The sequence below is a fragment of the Nomascus leucogenys genome, chromosome 9, assembly GCF_006542625.1.
Source record: "Nomascus leucogenys isolate Asia chromosome 9, Asia_NLE_v1, whole genome shotgun sequence".
Lineage (NCBI taxonomy): Eukaryota > Metazoa > Chordata > Mammalia > Primates > Hylobatidae > Nomascus > Nomascus leucogenys.
In genome coordinates, this window is record NC_044389.1 from 59,585,191 (window position 1) to 59,602,133 (window position 16,943).

A 16,943-nucleotide genomic window follows, 5' to 3' on the forward strand; every position below is an offset into this window, starting at 1 on the left:
AAGAAAGTATTCAAGGTGAGGCTGATGACTTTGGTTAGTTTGGGTGCATTAATTAAAAGCTACAGACAAGGGAAAACTAACAATAAACTAGAGTACTGCTAAAGAAAATTGGTCTGAAATCAAAGGCGGGACTAAACAACAAACAATCAAATAACCCTATTTAAAAATGGGCAAAGGTAAAAAAAAGAAGATCATGTCCTTTGCAGCAACATGGAAGGAGCTGAAGGCCATTATCCTAAGCAAATGAACACAGGAACAAAAAAAAAAATACTGCATGTTCTCACTTACAAGTGGAAGCTAAACATTAAGTACACATGGACACAAAGAAGGGAACAATAGACACTGGTGCCTATTTGAGGGCGGAGGGTGGGAGGAAGGTGAGGATTGAAAAAACTACCTATCAGGTACTATGCTTACCTGGGTGACAAAATTATCTTTACATCAAACCCCTGCGACATGCAATTTACCCATGTAACAAACCTGTACATATACTCCTTGAATCTAAAATAAAAGTTGGAAAGGAAAAAAATAACTGAAGGTGACAGGTGAGGGGGCTGCTGGTTGGCTCAGTGGCAATATCGACAATCTGAGAAACACAGGTAGCAATTTTATGGGGAGGGGGAAATCTTCCTCAACAAAATTAGTTCTGTGTTAAAAAAAAAACAAACAACTTTCTGAGCTGTAAAATGCCAAAAGAATAAATATGACAAGCATCGCATACCACTGAATAACTGAAATGCTTGTCCTGTTCTTCAGCAATTGACATTAGCATAGGTGCAGCTGCATGCCTAGTGCTTGCTGAAAAGGATATTGATAATTTCAGGACATGTAATTCTCAGCTGTCCTGGGGAAAAGCATAGGCATGGAAAGTGCAGACGACAGGAAAACATGGGAGGGACTTGATCACAGATCCTGTGCTATGAATTTTGAGTACTAAAAATTCTGCTTGTAGTATATTTTTCTGACCATCACAACCAAGAAGACACAAAAAAGTATAACACTCTTTTTTTTCTAAAGGCTTGCATGGTCTTTTATCATAGTCACTCTGTTAATCATAGTACGAAGACAACAGTCACATCAACTGGACAATATTGAAATGTCAAAATAATTTGGAAGGTGGAATTTGGAGGAATGTGTCCTCTGTTCTCCATGGATGCTTATTAGGATCAGTCAGTTTTCCTCCATGCTGGCATAATTCTCCCTGAATACATGAAATTCAGACTTTACATTAGTGCTTCTTAAAAAATGTTCTAATTTATAGAAAAATAGAGATTTTGCACTGTTTAAGTTTTATGAGAGTTTGATGCCTTCATGGGTCACAAAGAGACAATAGTTGTCATTATTATATACTTCTTTCCTGTTTTCAAACATTCTCCACTCTTTTTATCTCCATTTTAAAGAAAAACACTAGAGGATACCAATCCAACTAAATTCAGACATTCACTTGTTAATTTCAAACATAAAAATTTACTTGTCTATATAAAAATGGGCAAAAGACTTAAATAGACATTTCCCCAAAGATGGCAGACACATGGCCAACAAGCATTGAAAAGATGCTCAACACCACTAATCATCAGAGAACTCAAAACCACAATGAGATGTTTACCTCACACACATTAGAATGGCTGCAATTAAAAAAACGAAAAACAACAAGCGTTGGTGAGGATATGGGGAAATTAGAAACCTTGCACACTGTTAGTGGGAATGTGAAATGGTGCAGCCGTATGAAAAACGCATGGAGTTCTCAGAACATTAAAAATAGAACTACCATATGATCTGGCAATACCACCTCTGAGTATATGTCCAAAAAAATTGAAAGCAGGGTCTCCAAGAGATGTATTGCACACCCATGTTCATAGCAGCAGTATTTATTATTCACAATAGCCAAGAGGTGGAAACAACCCAAATATCTACTCATGACAGATGATTGGATAAACAAAATGTGGTATAGCCATACAATGGAATATTACTCAGCCTTAAAAAGGAAATTCTGCCACATGCTTCAACATGACATTACGTGAAGTGAAATATAAGCCAGTCACAAAAAGACATACTGTACAATTTCACTTGTATGAAGAACTTAAAGTAGTCAAATTCACATAAAACACAAAGTAAAATAGTGATTTCCAGGGGTTAGTAGGAGGGGGAAATGGGGAGTTATTATTTAGTGGGTACATAGTTTTAGGTTTGAAAGTTGTGAAAGTTCTGGAGATCTGTTTCACAACAGTGTGAACATACTAACACTACTGAACTTAAAAATGGTTAAGATGAAATTTTATGGTTTTTTTAACCACAATTTTTTAAAAGTGCTGTTTTTTTTTTAAAGCAAAACAAAACAAAGGTGAGACTAATTGCTCTCAAAATCCATTCTTGAATAGTAGGATTCCTGGATACATATCAGCAGACTCTGGGTGAGCCTCTCACACTCTATTATAAAAGGGACTTGAACAAAGTCTTTTTTTATCCCAAACTTCATTCCTAAAAACACAAAATAATCACCATGGAGAAGCATTCTCAACCAAGCTAAGCATTTACCACTGATATTATCTTCAAAAAGAAAATGCCACTTTAGTATAGTTTGTGTAAACTGAGGTCACACAAACTAAAAACATCATATAAAAGTCTATTGGGCTGGATCTTTAAAGGATAAGTGCTATATTATTCTATGTTTTAGTGATGTCTCCCCCTTTAGAAAAGCCTCAAGATATAATAAATAAAATAAAGCCATCTGAATTAGTCATTAAAACATCAGATTTCAGCTGACTCCACATCCTTTTAAAGGATGCTGGGTTTAAAAACAGTTTGTATGCTACAGTCTGGAGAGCAGCCGGGCAAAGGAGACGTCACTGTTCAACAGACACTTGCTGAGGGGGTACTTGATGGCAGGTATTGGGGATGCCACGATGGATGAGACAGAAGTGAAGAGCATCCCCAGCGGGAAGCCACCAGGAAGTGCAGAGTGGCTACACTTCTCTATGGAGAGGTTCCTGGTAAAGAAACCATGTCTGAATGCAAGGGACCGGTCATGGGAAGGGAGGGGTTGCATCAGAGAGAGAGGTGGGCCCTTTATTCCATCATCTGCATCTATGTATCATAAAGGAAAAATAAAGACATGAGAAGAGCTAATTTGGTTCTTTGCCATCTTCTTCCACCACATGCTGCATTCTGCTTGCCTGGCACTTGGATGATCTTGTGGCAAGCCCTGTATTATTGCTCTGATGTGGGACTGAGTCACCACTCCCTCAGAGGAGTCAGATCTGTGAGATGAAATGTGCCATCTGCACTCCAGATTCACTCACATAGCCAGTCAGGGAACTGCAGACAGGGAATGTACAAATCCCGGTGGGTTTGCTGGAGAGCTTTTTATCCTCACATTAACTCTTGCATAGCAGGCGGTACCACAGACTCTTTTTTCTTTGTTTTGTTTTGTGGATTTTTCTCCTTTAGAACACAATAACAAAAGTTTTGCGAATTGTTGGGTTTTTCCTCGGAGTCTAGAGTACAGTTGTTTAAATCACCATGTACTATATTTGCTTATTATTGCCAGCCTCTTTCTCCAGAGGTAACTGCCCATTAGCTCCTTAGGTAAGACTCTCCCCCTCTTTTTTATTTTTCATCAGATGAAATGAAAACACTAGGAGAGTAAGCAAAAGTTGTAAATAAAACCTTCAAATTCAGCAGCCCATGCAAATGCTTTCAAAACAGACCTCCCCCGTGGGGATCGCACTGGGAGAGCAGAAGGCAGCATTATTTTTCCCCAGAGCTGGGAGCTATTTCCTGAAGTAGTCCTAAAAGGGGCTGAAGAAATGTACTGTTTGTTTTTATATCCTGAAGCCTGTCCTCAAAAGCTGCCTTATGTTGCATGGTGTGTACAGGATGTGGGGGTGGTGAGAGGGTTAATAAAAGAAAATGCCTTGTGAACCCAGTCATTCCATGTGACATTTTCCTGTACGAATTTATGCCTGCCTAGTACTGGTTTAACTTGGGTCTTCCTGTGAGCAGCCAGGGAAGACAGTGTACAGTTTCTGGGGGAAGGAAAGGAGGTCCTCCTTCCTCTTAAATGCTTTTCTCATCTATGTAAGGAGCATTGGGCTGCATGTTTGCCCTTTCTTCAGAGCTGTAACCCTCCTGTGTGTGTGCCGTTCCAGGTCACTCAGTTGTTCAGAAAGAGGCCAAGAAGAGATGCCACAGCTCTTCCACCATCTCACCCCTCGTTGGGGTGGTTCAGGCTGCAAAGCCATTGGTGATTCCTCCATTCCTAGTGAATGTCCTGGAACCCCGGACCATCAGAGGCAAGCCAGCAGGACACCTTGCCCCAGGCCACCACTGGCAGGAACGCAAGGGCAGCTCACAGACACCAGGGCTGCACCCCTGACCCCACTTGGCACCCCTCTGCCTTCAGCTGTTCCCTCTGGCTACTGCTCACAGGACGGTCAGACGGGGCGACAGCCTCTCTCGCCCTACACCCCTGCCATGACCCACAGAAGCAATGCTCACACCCTGACCCAGCCTCCCGGTCCAAGAGGCTGTGAGGGCGATGGCCCAGAGCATGGGGTAGAAGAGGGAACGAGGAAGAGGGTCTCGCTGCCTCAGTGGCCACCTCCTTCTCAAGCAAAGTGGGCCCACGCAGCCAGAGAGGACAGCCTTCCTGAGGAATCCTCAGCCCCTGATTTTGCAAACCTGAAGCACTATCAAAAACAGCAGAGTCTTCCAAGTTTATGCAGCACTTCTGACCCAGACACACCTCCTGGGGCCCCGAGCACTCCAGGGAGGATCTCCCTCCGAATATCTGAGTCCGTCCTGCGGGACTCCCCGCCACCTCGCGAGGATTATGAAGATGAAGTGTTTGTGAGGGATCCGCACCCCAAGGCCACGCCCAGCCCCACATTTGAACCTCCTCCCCCACCCCCACCTCCTCCACCGAGTCAGGAAACCCCGGTGTATAGCATGGAGAACTTCCCTCCACCTCCTCCCCACACTGTGTGTGAGGCGCAGCTGGACAGTGAGGATCCCGAGGGGCCGCACTCCAGGTAAGTGAGCAGACTGGGCAGGTTTCCCTCACTAACAGGAGAGTGTCATGCCCCAGGTGGCCCAGGTCCTTCTGCTGGCCACAGAAGAGCCCTGGCATGGAGATGTTTCTATACAGCTCAGCTCAGGACACTGTTCATCTGTTTGCCTCAGGAGGTAGTTGGACCAGTGTCATTGGGTACTGAGGAGTCAGGGTGGCAGAAATGAAAGCTGGAACCCAAGGGGCACATTTCACTTCTGGGGACAGGATAGGCTCAGGCGGTCCAAGTAAATCCCTCCTCCCTGGCTGAGTTCTGAATCAGGAAATAAGACAAAAGAGGAGGGCATATAGAAGACAAAAACATCACTTTTATTACTGACAGAGCTAACATTAAAGAATATGGCTTCAGATTGTAAGTGGATCTCTTGATACTGAACCCCCAAGTAAAACAGGTTTACCTACCTCGTCAAAGGTCATGCTAGACACACAAATACACATAGATATTAATATATACAGCCTTGAGGCAGCCTCAGCCTCGAAAGAGAAGAGACTGGGATGTGAATGCTCAGCTTCTCTTTCCAAAATCACTCCACGTCCATAGGGAGGAATAAAGAGTAGGGCTCAAGGTCAGTAATGTTTAGGGAAAACCTCTTGGAAGCTAGGAGAATGAGAAAGAAGCATTCCCCAACACATAGTCCCTAGAACAAGTAATCTCTCAAAACACCAAAAAAACACATTGCCTCACAGCACCTTTAGAGTGGCTTTCTTTAAACACCACAAGAGTGACTTACTACTACTACCCCCTGTTAACCTAGACCTTTCAGAAATCTCTGGAATCTAACAGCAACATTCACCAGAACTGAGTTCCTAGTCCATCTTCCTCAGGAGATGACAACCTCCTGACCAGTTGCTGGGCTCAGGAGCCCCTTTAGAGTGCTGTTGTTTTCTAAAGAAGGGGTTGATCTCAGAAATGTGACTATCTCACCCTACTCCTATGTATCTATCTATGTATGTTTGTGTGTCTAGCATGACCTGTGACTAGGTAGGTAAATGTTTTTAGTTTCGGGTTCAGTATCAGGAGACCCACTTATAATCAGAAGCCATATTCTTTAACATTAGCTCTGTCAGTAACATGTGGAAGATGTGGAAAGCTACAGCCCTGATGTGGAAAGCTTCTCCTTCAGTCTTCCTCCACCCTCTTATCCTCACCCTTCTCTTATCACTCTTTCTCTCTCTCTTTTTTTTTTTAAATATCCCTGGCAGCTCCAACAAACTTTCTAAAGTGACAATTGCAAGGGAAAGGCACATGCCTGGTGCAGCCCATGTGGTAGGTAGTCAGACACTGGCTTCCAGACTCCAAACTTCTATCAAGGGTTCAGAGGCTGAGTCCACACCACCCTCCTTCATGAGTGTTCACCCCCAACTTGCTGGGTCTCTTGGTGGGCAGCCAGCACACATCCAAACTCAAAGCCTCACCCATGATCCAGTCAATGGAACTCAGGGTTTAGAAAAGAAAGTCAGTTCTGATCCTCAGAAGAGTTCAGAAGACATTAGAACCGAGGCTTTGGCCAAGGAAATTGTCCACCAAGACAAATCTCTAGCAGACATTTTGGACCCAGACTCCAGGCTGAAGACAACAATGGACCTGATGGAAGGTTTGTTTCCCCGAGATGTGAACTTGCTGAAGGAAAACAGTGTAAAGAGGAAGGCCATACAGAGAACTGTCAGCTCTTCAGGATGTCAAGGCAAGAGGTAAGTCCCTGGCAATGTCCTCAGAGAGACTTACAATCAAACTCCTTCCATGGGGATGATGATAAGTCTAGGACTAATTGCCTGATGTTTTCCTACTGCCACAGCTCCTGAACCAAGAGTGACATTTTATCTCAGTCTTGGAGGAATGGCTCTGGGAGTAAGGATGTGGGACAGATATGCAACAACAAAGAAATAGTAATAATGATAATAATTGCCATTAGTACCCATTGTTAACGTTGTGTGTCAAACATCGTATTAATTTATTTATATCAACATTATTTAATTTTCACAAGAACTTTCTGAGGTGGCTGCCAATTTTATCTCTATTTACAAATGAGGAAACTGAAGTACAGAGGAATTAAGACCATGCTCACCAAGGTCATTGAACATGTGAATGATGGCACCTGGATTTGATCACAGCCCCATGACCGTGCCTGTCTCCAGCAATTACACAGTGCCCCCCAGCTCAGCAAAGGTGTACTTGCCCGTTCTGTATCAGAGCTGCTCTGGCAGAGAGGCCCCCAGAGCTCGGTGCTGGGAAAGGAGCAAGTGGAAGTGGTGAGCGTGGCCAACGTCTTGCCAAGACTGAGAGGGGAAGGGCTTTGTAAGGAGGAGAGCCTAGAGAAACAGATTCAAGTACTACACTGACCCTTACCTCTGAGGCATTAAGGTGGGTGTTGGCACAAATCCTGAAAATCAGGAAAGGTCTGAGTAGGGGCGCACTGTCTGGTTTGGCCCAGTCCGTGAGCCTCTGCTTCTGAAGCTCCTTGAGCCAGCCATGTAACATGTGTCCCAGTGTGCAGTCTGTGTTTTTGATGCTTTTCATTTCTCCTGGGTTACTGCAGTATTTTCTTGCATGTTTTATTTCCTTAAAAGACTACTATGAGAAAGATTGAGTAGCTTTCATTTTCCTTTAATTTTCAGTGAAATCTTTGTGGATTGACAGTCTGGGACTCAGCAGTTAGTGGCTTCCAGACTAAATAAAAACAGAACATTTTATCCAAATTTGGGATTGCATTTTAAAAATTTCCAACTGATCCTAACTAAATTACTAACAGGAACACCACATTTCATTTTGTGGGGGAGAGAGAAAGGAAAGAGCTATGTGATACTTACAAGCTATTTGTCACGTTGTCAGAGGCTCTTCTGATTCAAGGCCTTAACTGTCACCTTGTCCATTCCCCCACTTTTATTTTCAGATTTGGGAAACAGACTAATTGAGGTGAAGTGATTTATCCAGGGTCACATCTTTAGCAAACACATACTGAGCACCTACAATGTGCAAGGCAATCCACTGGGTACTATGGGGACCCCAAAGATAAGATTTTTGTGGGTGTGCCAGTCAGTTCACCATGGGTGGTTGCAGTATGGTCATTCTGTTCTCTGACCACTGGCTGAATGTTCTCTGACCACTGGCTGAAGGACCAAAGTAACATCCTTAGCAAAGTATTTCCTAGCATTACCACTGGAAATATACCTTTGCTCTGTCAGTTGAGAAGCAGAATGGTCATGTAGCTTTTGCAGCACTGAGACCTTCCTGGGGATTAAAAAAAAAAAAAAAAAAAAAAAGGTATGCGCCATCTCCTGGTGGAAATAAACATTGTCCTGTTGGGCATGAGATGGCCAGTAGCCATTGCGAGCGTTGGTCATACGCCGGAGAATCCCATTTGTAAGGCGGTGGACATATCTGAAAACAAAAACAAACAAAAATGTATCAGAAAATCTTTTCCCTGTCTTTCAATTAACTGGACTAAATGTGGTCATTGTTGCTTACTGGGACAGTTATCAAGCAGGAAACTAGTAAAGATGATTTTTTGTGTCTGTGGTTCCTTATTTCATAGTAAAGTGAGGGGCTAGATGTTAAATAATATCACAAGATTGAATAAAGTTCCTCTCCAAGAGAATCATACGTCCATAGAGTCATTTATTCAGTGGGTAGGATGTGAATTATAGGCTGAAAGGCAACTCAAATGTGGTAAAACAGAGAACACTAGATAGCAGGTTTCTCAATTCTGAGTTTTTTCTTCAGCCTTAAAACATCCCTATTATATTATCAATGAGTAGATTTTATATCTTGTACTAGTTCACTGCGGACCAGCAAACTGCAGATTTCCCAGGATTTTATGGGATAGCAAGCACACTTGAGAAGGAAACTCTTTGTGTGTTCAAGCAACAATGCATAGTAGGCACTGGAAAGATTACATGTAACCAAAGGAGTATAGGAAATAATTGACCTAAAACCTGAGGTTTGTGCAGCACCTTGAAAATACTTTCACATTGATTGAGTCATGGTTCCACACTACCTTTCTCTGAAATAAGGAGTATCGTTTTTATATGAATCACAAAAGCAGAGAGGTTAAATGTCTTCTCCAGACTCAGCTGGTGAGGCCATAGCCTTGACTCCCGCTGTCATCCCTAATGCTGCCTTTCTTTGGTGGTTTTCCATCCCAAGTTTGCCTGGCTTCAACAGCCCTGTACATAGTAATCACTCATTAGTTAACAGTTACTAGTTTATCCTAATTCCTGGGAAAGAAATTAAATAGAATTGTTACGCGCCTCTGAATGGATTGACGTCTGCAGTGAAACAAAGCCTCTGGCGTGCTCTGTGTGGCTGTACTTTGTGCTCTTTTTGGCCCAGGAATGAAGACAAGGAAGCAGTGAGCATGTTGGTTAACTGCCCTGCCTACTACAGTGTGTCTGCTCCCAAGGCTGAGCTACTGAACAAAATCAAAGAGATGCCGGCAGAAGTGAATGAGGAAGAGGAACAGGCAGATGTCAATGAAAAGAAGGTAAATAAAGAATGGGATGCCCTTGTTCTGCTTTCTTCAGAAAAATCGACAAGGTCCATGTAATCAGCATGGTGACTGGGCCTCTTGAGGCAGGTGGGGAAAGGACCTGTCGCATTACCAGATTGCACCAAAATCATTAGACTTTGGATTTACGTGGCACTTTAACTAATTTCCTCTTAGCTTTTCTGTGAGTAGGCAGGGCAGGTAAGCTACTGTCCTTTTCATTTTTACAAATAACAGAAGTGAAGCTTAGAGGGATTATTAGAAGTCTCATAGCCAGGACTTGAACCCAAGTCCCTAGCCTCCTAATCCAGCACCAGGACCCTGACTCTGTTCTCAGCTGCTGGTTGGCCAGTGCCAATGGTGTGTGTAATTTTCTTGTTTCATGGTCAAAAGGAAAATTTAAAAATTTAGAAATTTTTTTTAGGGAAGGAGGCCAATTGTTAAATGACACTTCTCAGAAAAAGTAATATTAACCTTTATATCTTCCCCAGCCCTCTTTGCGGGACTTCCGTGAATAGCTTGAAAGTGCAGTGCTGGAATCTAGTTGTTAGCATTTGATACTCCTACAGAGAATTCAAATGTTAAGACACTTAAAAAATGACCGTGATGCTGCTGCTGTCTTCCCACATGCCATGAAGATCTAAACTGGGCTGTGTCTGCAGGGGAGAAAGTTCTCACCTTCCACTTTCTCTATAGCACCAGAGGGGCTGCCTTCTGCTGTGCTTGCAGCTCTCTATGCAGCTCAGGCATGCGTGCTGCAAAGGAAAGCTTGCTTGCTTCTTGCTGAGCCTGGAATGTAAGTGGTTTTCAGTGATCCTGATTCCAAGAGAAATTTTGGTGATTTTATTTCATTTGCTCTACAATGTGTCCCAAGCTGTCATGTCTGTTGGAATGAAACCACAGGATATAGACCCTAGGAGCAGTGGGTAATTGGACAGGAGGGATCTTTGCAGCACCTCTGGGTCATGGCTAACATGCTGATGCAACCATTGTAGTAGCAAGCTCCCTGCTAGCCCAAAGTTTTCCTATTTACATACTTGTCATTGTATACCCCGATATATACCTACCCCAGCACTGCTGAGCACTTCATTTAGCGGGTCCCCTGATTGCAAATAAGACCACTTGGCTTTTGGTCTGTCTATATTTATCCCAAAGACAGAGCTATGTATACACCCTTACATGTACCACATTGCCATGGCATCTTTAACTGAACGTTTTACACAATTTTTTGTTACTGTGTTTTCTGCCTGTGGGCATACCTGCTTTACAGTTGCAGTGTGGCAAATTCTCATTGCTTTTCCTCCCTATCTTAATTTTTAAGTGTTTTTTTTTCTTTTATTTTAGAATCGGGGCATAGGCAGGTTTGTTGCAAAGGTATATTGCATGATCCTGAGGCTTGCTGTATGATTGTATGCATCACCCAGGTAGTGAGTATAGTACCCAATAGGTAGTTTTTTAACCTTTGTCCCCTTTCCTTCCAACCCCCTCTTTTATTCCCCAGTGTCTGTTGTTCCCAATATTTATGTCCATGTGTACCCAATTAACTGTTTTCCCATCACTTTCAATTATCACCCTCTCACTCTAAGCATTATGTGGCAAAAAGTATTTTTAGACTGGGAATATGAAGAAATAGAGAATTAATTCATCCTCACGGGAAACAACATTAGGTAGCATGTATTTCATTCCAAGTGTGGGCCATGTGTTTGGTTTTCTTTTCAACACAATGCTGTACTATCTTACTTGAACAAAACTCCTCTGACACTTGTACTGCCACATTTTATGCTAACCAGAATTAGAGAATTTAAGGGCTGGGGTCACACAGTTAATAGATGCTAAAGTCAGATTTAACCTTATGTCTTTCTGACCCCAAAGCCTGCTAAAAATTGCTCCCAGGTCAGCTGCCTTCAAACCTTGCTGCCCTGAGAACTGAGCTAAACTGGAGGTTCTCTGGGTATAACTAACCAGAGCTAAAGTTTGAGATTAAAACCAGTTAAAACCCATTTTAAACCAAAAATATGAGAACAGCAGTGTCCACGACTTGAGGACTGAGGAGTTTCGAGTCATTTGGAGTACCTTTTGGGGGAGTCACGGGCTTAGGAAGACAAAACCTCACTCAGGGTGAAAGGGATCGTAGGGAGAGGAAATGTCACAGCTGCATAACCAGGGCCTGGCACCTAGCACGTGCTCAATAAACATTTGTTCATGAAGTTATAAAATGCAAAACTCCCAAGTTGGATTTTACCATTTAACTGAAGAAAAATATCCAGAAGGCCACTGTGGAAAGGTTATAGGATTAGAGTCTATGGCCGTGCTATCCTGAACACATCTGATCTCAGAAGCTGACCAGGGTCAGGCCTGGTTAGTACTTGGATGGGAGATCATGGGATTAGAATTCAGAAGAAAAAAAAATCTGGAAGCAACTAGTTTGGCCTTTCTTGACCCTTTTTTCTTTATAAAATGGAAGTGGTAATGATCTCTCACATAACTGTTGTGGGGTCAAATTAACTGATGTATATTAATGTGCTTTTTAAGCTGCAGGGTGTAAGAGCATATAATACCTTAACAGAGAAGTGTTTAAGGCGATGTCATGTAAGTATGCAAATGTTGATGGCATCTGGTATCTTTCATGTTAAGATGTTCAGTGAGAAGGTGCCTTATTGCCAACAAGGCTAGGCACTTTCCTAAGTCAGACTCTTACAAGGAAAAACAGCTCACATTTGTTTTCTCTCTTCACTGTGGAAAATGTTGCCCACAGCACCAGGGGGATGATACCCACTTGCCCTGTGGGCTTATCTGGCTCTTCAGGGATAAAGAAAGATGAGAAAAGGCTATTTAGTTAGTGAGGCCTCCACATCCAGTTAGAATTTCCGTTGGTTCCTTCTTCCCTCAATCCGTTCTTCTAGGGCTGTAAGTGGCCTGAGGGTTTGCATCACTTTGTGAGTGTAAAATGTTAGGCTCATAAACGCTTAGTGAGAACACGCCTTCTCTGTTTCAGACACTGTGCTCTGCCTTGGGCATACAAACATGAATAAGACACTGTGTCTGCTCTCCTGGAACTTCAGACTGGCAAGGGAGGTGGATTATTTTAGTACTACCTTATTGGTCTTCTGACAGACACATGGACTGTACTGGGGGAGCCCAAAGGAGCAGTTCCTAACTCAAGCGAGTAGAGTCAGATTTTACCTCCTCCAGGAAGATAAAACGTGAGATCAGCATTGAAGAATGTATCGGTGGGAGTCAGGAGCATTTGAGACAAGAGGAAAAGCATAAGGAGAAACCGAAAGATAAGAAAAAGCATAGAATGTGTATGGTAAAGAAGGGTGCTTCAAGTAGTTTGATATTTTGGAATGTAACAAAGGCTAATGATTAAATAAAAAATCACCAAGCTTAAGCCAGGCACAGTGGCTCACACCTGTAATCCCAGCACTTTGGGAGGCCAAGGCAGGAGGATTGCTGGAGCCCAGGAGTTTGAGACCAGCCTCAGCAATATAGTGAAACCCTGTTTCTACCAAAAATATAAAAAATTAGCCAGGTGTGTTGGCGCACAACTGTAATCCCAGCTACTCGGAAGGCTGAGGCAGGAAAATTGCTTGAACCCAGGAGGCAGAGGTTGCAGTGAGCTGAGATCGTGCCACTGTACTCCAGCCTGGGCGACAGAGCGAGACTCCATCTCAAAAAAAAAAAAATTAAAAAACTAAAAAATTAGCTGAGCATGGTGGCACACACCTGTGGTCTGAGCTACTTGGGAGGCTGAGGTGGGAGGATTGCTTGAGCCCAACAGGCAGAGGCTGCAGTGAACCAAGATTGTGCCACTCCAATCCAGCCTGAGTAACAGAGTGAGACCCTGTCTCAGAGAAGAAAAAAAAATTACCAAATTTAGAAAATAACAAAGGAAGTCCACAAACAGTGGGAGATGAGGCTGGAAGGGTTCACAAGAGCCAGTAGGTCATAAGGTCACGTAGGGCTTTGTGCGAAATGCTGAAGTTTGGATTTTATCATATGACAATGGAGAACCCTTTGAGATTTTAGTTTGTTGTAATGAACTATAAGTTTATACATGTGTAATCGAATTTTCATTGGTATCACTTACATTTACATATCTGATTTGGAAACACAAAGTTTTAAATAAGTGATGTTGTTGAAAACATCTGTTAATATATTTAGCAAAATGCAGTTTTCTTCCTGAAATACAACAAGCTTTTCTAATGATGGTTTAGAAAAATGATACTTGGTCAATATCCATTCTCCAATATTGTTTTGAGGTAGGATGTAGCCTTTGACCAACTTTTGCAAAGTAATAATTTGTTATTTAATATTTAAAGTTATTAATAACCTAAGATATATATCTAGGCTAGGAACTAGAGTCTTGGTTTACTAATAACTATTTTATAAATTAAAAATAACACTTTAGTTTCACTTTGATATTTCTATTTATATATCCTAGATGATGAATAATACTCCAAGTAAATGTAAGTATCAGTTAAAATATGAAACTTTCATTGTCTGAACTTTTCATATACATAAAACTAAAGACAGTGTAAATAATCAGAGCTGTCAATTTTTTGGCTAAAGCCTGCCTTATTATTAAGCAAAATTCTACTTAAACCAATCACATAATTCCCTATTCTGAAGGCCAACAGGCTTTGGCTTCAGAAACTTAGAGGAATATTTCAAAAGGCAAAAGGAATCTATTGTTCTCTGAGTCAGCTTTTCTCAGGAGATCACTGGTTCTCAGCTGCCCATTCCTGCTGCTCTTCCTTCATTCCTGAAGTTCCAGCTCTCCCTCTGGTCTTACTTCCTTTCAGTATTTATTTTAGAATAGGTCTGCTGATAACACATTCTTTTAGTTTTCTCCATCTAGGAATGTCTTTATTCCACTGTCACCCTTGAAGGGCATTTTCACTGGATATGGAATTCTGGGTTGACTCTTTTTTTCAGTACTTAACAAATGTTCACTTTCCTCTTGCTTCCATGGTTTGTAATGAGAAACGCACAGTCCTTTAAATATTGGTTCCTCCTGTATGCAATGTGTTGTTTTCCTCTGGCCACTCTCTTTAGTCTTTAGCATTTTGATTATGATTTGGATGGACTTAGTTTTCTTTGAGTTGATCGTATTTGGGGTTTGCTGAGCCTCTTGATTCTGTAAATTTATGTCTTGCACCAAATTCTGGAAGTTTTCAGCCATTCTGTCTTCAAATATTCTTAATGCATTAATCTCTTTCCCTTCTCCCTCCAGGACTTTAGTGACTAGTGATACAGTATTTCAATGACGGTTCATATTGTCCCACAAGCTCCATTCATTTTTTTTTAATGTTTTCTTTCAGTCCTTCCGATTGGATAATTTCTATTGGTCTGTTTTCAAGTTCACTGACTTTCCTATCTCCATTCTGCCAGTGATTTTTTTAAAAAATTTCAAATATTACAGTTTTCAGTTCTAAAATTTACATTTAAAAAATAGTTTCTATTTCTTTGCTGAGAAGGTCTCTCTTTTTAAAGTTGTTTTAAAGACTCTTGTAGAGTCTGGGCACAGTGGCTCATGTCTGTAACCCACACTTAGGGAGGCCGAGGCAGGCGGATCTCTTGAGTCTAAGAGTTCAAGACCAGCCTGGCCAACATGGTGAAACCCCATCTCTACAAAAAAAAAAAAAAAAAAAAAAAAAAAAAAAAATTAGCCAGGTGTGGTAGTGCGTGCCTGTAATCCCAGCTACCTGGGACGCTGAGGTGGGAGGATCACCTGAGCCTGGGGGCTCAAGGCTGCAGTGACCTGTGATTACACCAGCAAAGCCTATATGGTAGAAATGTCTTTATCTAGTCCTAGTTTTTACAAGCTAAGCTGAATTCCGCTCTATTCCTAAATCCCAACCACTTGGCTAGTAGTCCCGAATTACTCAAGACGGAGACACATAGAGGCCAACTGTGTGTGTAGAGTGGCATTACTGGCAATGTGGTCTTGTCAGGGGAAGAAGTATTCCCCCTACGGACATCTATCTAATGAGTGGTGTGTCATCTTCAAATTGTTGTCTAATCTTACGACTGCACAAAAAAAAAATTAGAATGTGTATAATACTTTCATATTTTCCAAAGTGATTGCACCAGCCTTCAACTCTTCAAATTTCTGGCCTCCATTTCAACATTCATGTCTTGAGAAGTCGAATTTCTAGAAAATGCTTTTGAAAAACTCAACAGTGGAAAGAAACAAGGTTTTTCTTTTCATCCTCATGGTTTTCATTATTTCTATTATGACTTCTTTTGAAACTAATATCATATGTTGTGATTTCCGCCAGCCTCATTTGAGCCTCATAGTATTCTTATGAGCTATTTTAATAAAGTGATGAAAGTCTGAAGCCAGATGATCTGCATTTAAGCCTGGCTCTGTCATGTACCAGCTGCATGGCCTTGAACAAGTTAACCTCTATCCTCCTCACTTTCCTTATCAGTAAATGGGGATAATAATACCTCTCTCACCAGGTTGTTGCAAGTAGTAATTGAATAGTAAAACACTTAAATGGTGTCTGGCACAGAGAAAGCTGAATAATTAGACATTATTATGAGTTTTCAGCAGGTGTTATTGTCTTCTCGCTGTGGATAACTGAGAAACAGAAGGTCAAGTGACTTGCCTGATGCTGAATGTTATGTCAGAGCCTCCTGCCTCCTTGTCCAGTGTTCATCCTGCTGTTGGCAGGAAGTGGGGAAGGGTCCAGAAGGCCATTTCTGCAGAGGATGAGGTGGGAGGGAGGTTCTGTGAAGCTATGTTTGGAGGAAGAACTCTTATAAATAGCATCTCACACAGGGTGAGCTAACAGTTTATGCCAGATGAGAAGTGGATAAATGATTTTACAAATTAAGTAGCTCCTGAGAAACTAGTGTGTTATTTAAAACAAAACACACCTCTTCTCCCTCCCCCAGTGAGTTATTCTGGTAGAAATTGGTAGGTTTTTTGGAAGAGATCTGCCTGGCAAAGAAATGGCTATTTAGTATAGCCAGCTTTCCCTTGCTGCTGTCAGTTTCTCAAATCCCTCTTAACTGCATATTTAAATTCAAATTCTCATATTTTAAGGAGCTTGTTAGGGCTTTTAAAAAATTCAAATGCCACCAAACTGAGGAACATTCAGCCAGGAGTGACTGATGTGACCACTCAGTAATTCTGGCCTTAGCATCTATGGCTGAGCCGTGAGATATCACATTAGAGCCCAGCAAATATTAATAACTTTCCAAAATCAGAATGCCACAAAATGTATATTGGTTCTTTCCACAGAAGCCTCCCTGCATCACTTCTATACATTTTCATCTCATTCTGTTCTTTCTTGTACCGTGAAGCCTGGGGTACACACATGCTCCTGTGACAGATTTATTTATGGTTCTGCCCAGCACTGATGTCTCTGAAAACCAAA

At 41.9% G+C, this 16,943-nt stretch overlaps 1 protein-coding gene across 4 annotated transcripts in view; it reads left to right on the forward strand.

The window, feature by feature from the left end:
* The window catches only part of SHROOM3 (shroom family member 3), a 95,979-nt gene that overhangs the window by 62,793 nt on the left and 16,243 nt on the right, over positions 1–16,943 (forward strand). For all 4 annotated transcript variants that reach the window (XM_030819021.1, XM_030819022.1, XM_030819020.1 and 1 more), the window contains 3 exons: positions 4,149–5,030; positions 6,272–6,760; positions 9,399–9,549. In XM_030819021.1, the coding sequence (XP_030674881.1) occupies positions 4,149–5,030; positions 6,272–6,760; positions 9,399–9,549 (1,522 nt within the window). The remainder of the gene's footprint in view (positions 1–4,148; positions 5,031–6,271; positions 6,761–9,398; positions 9,550–16,943) is intronic.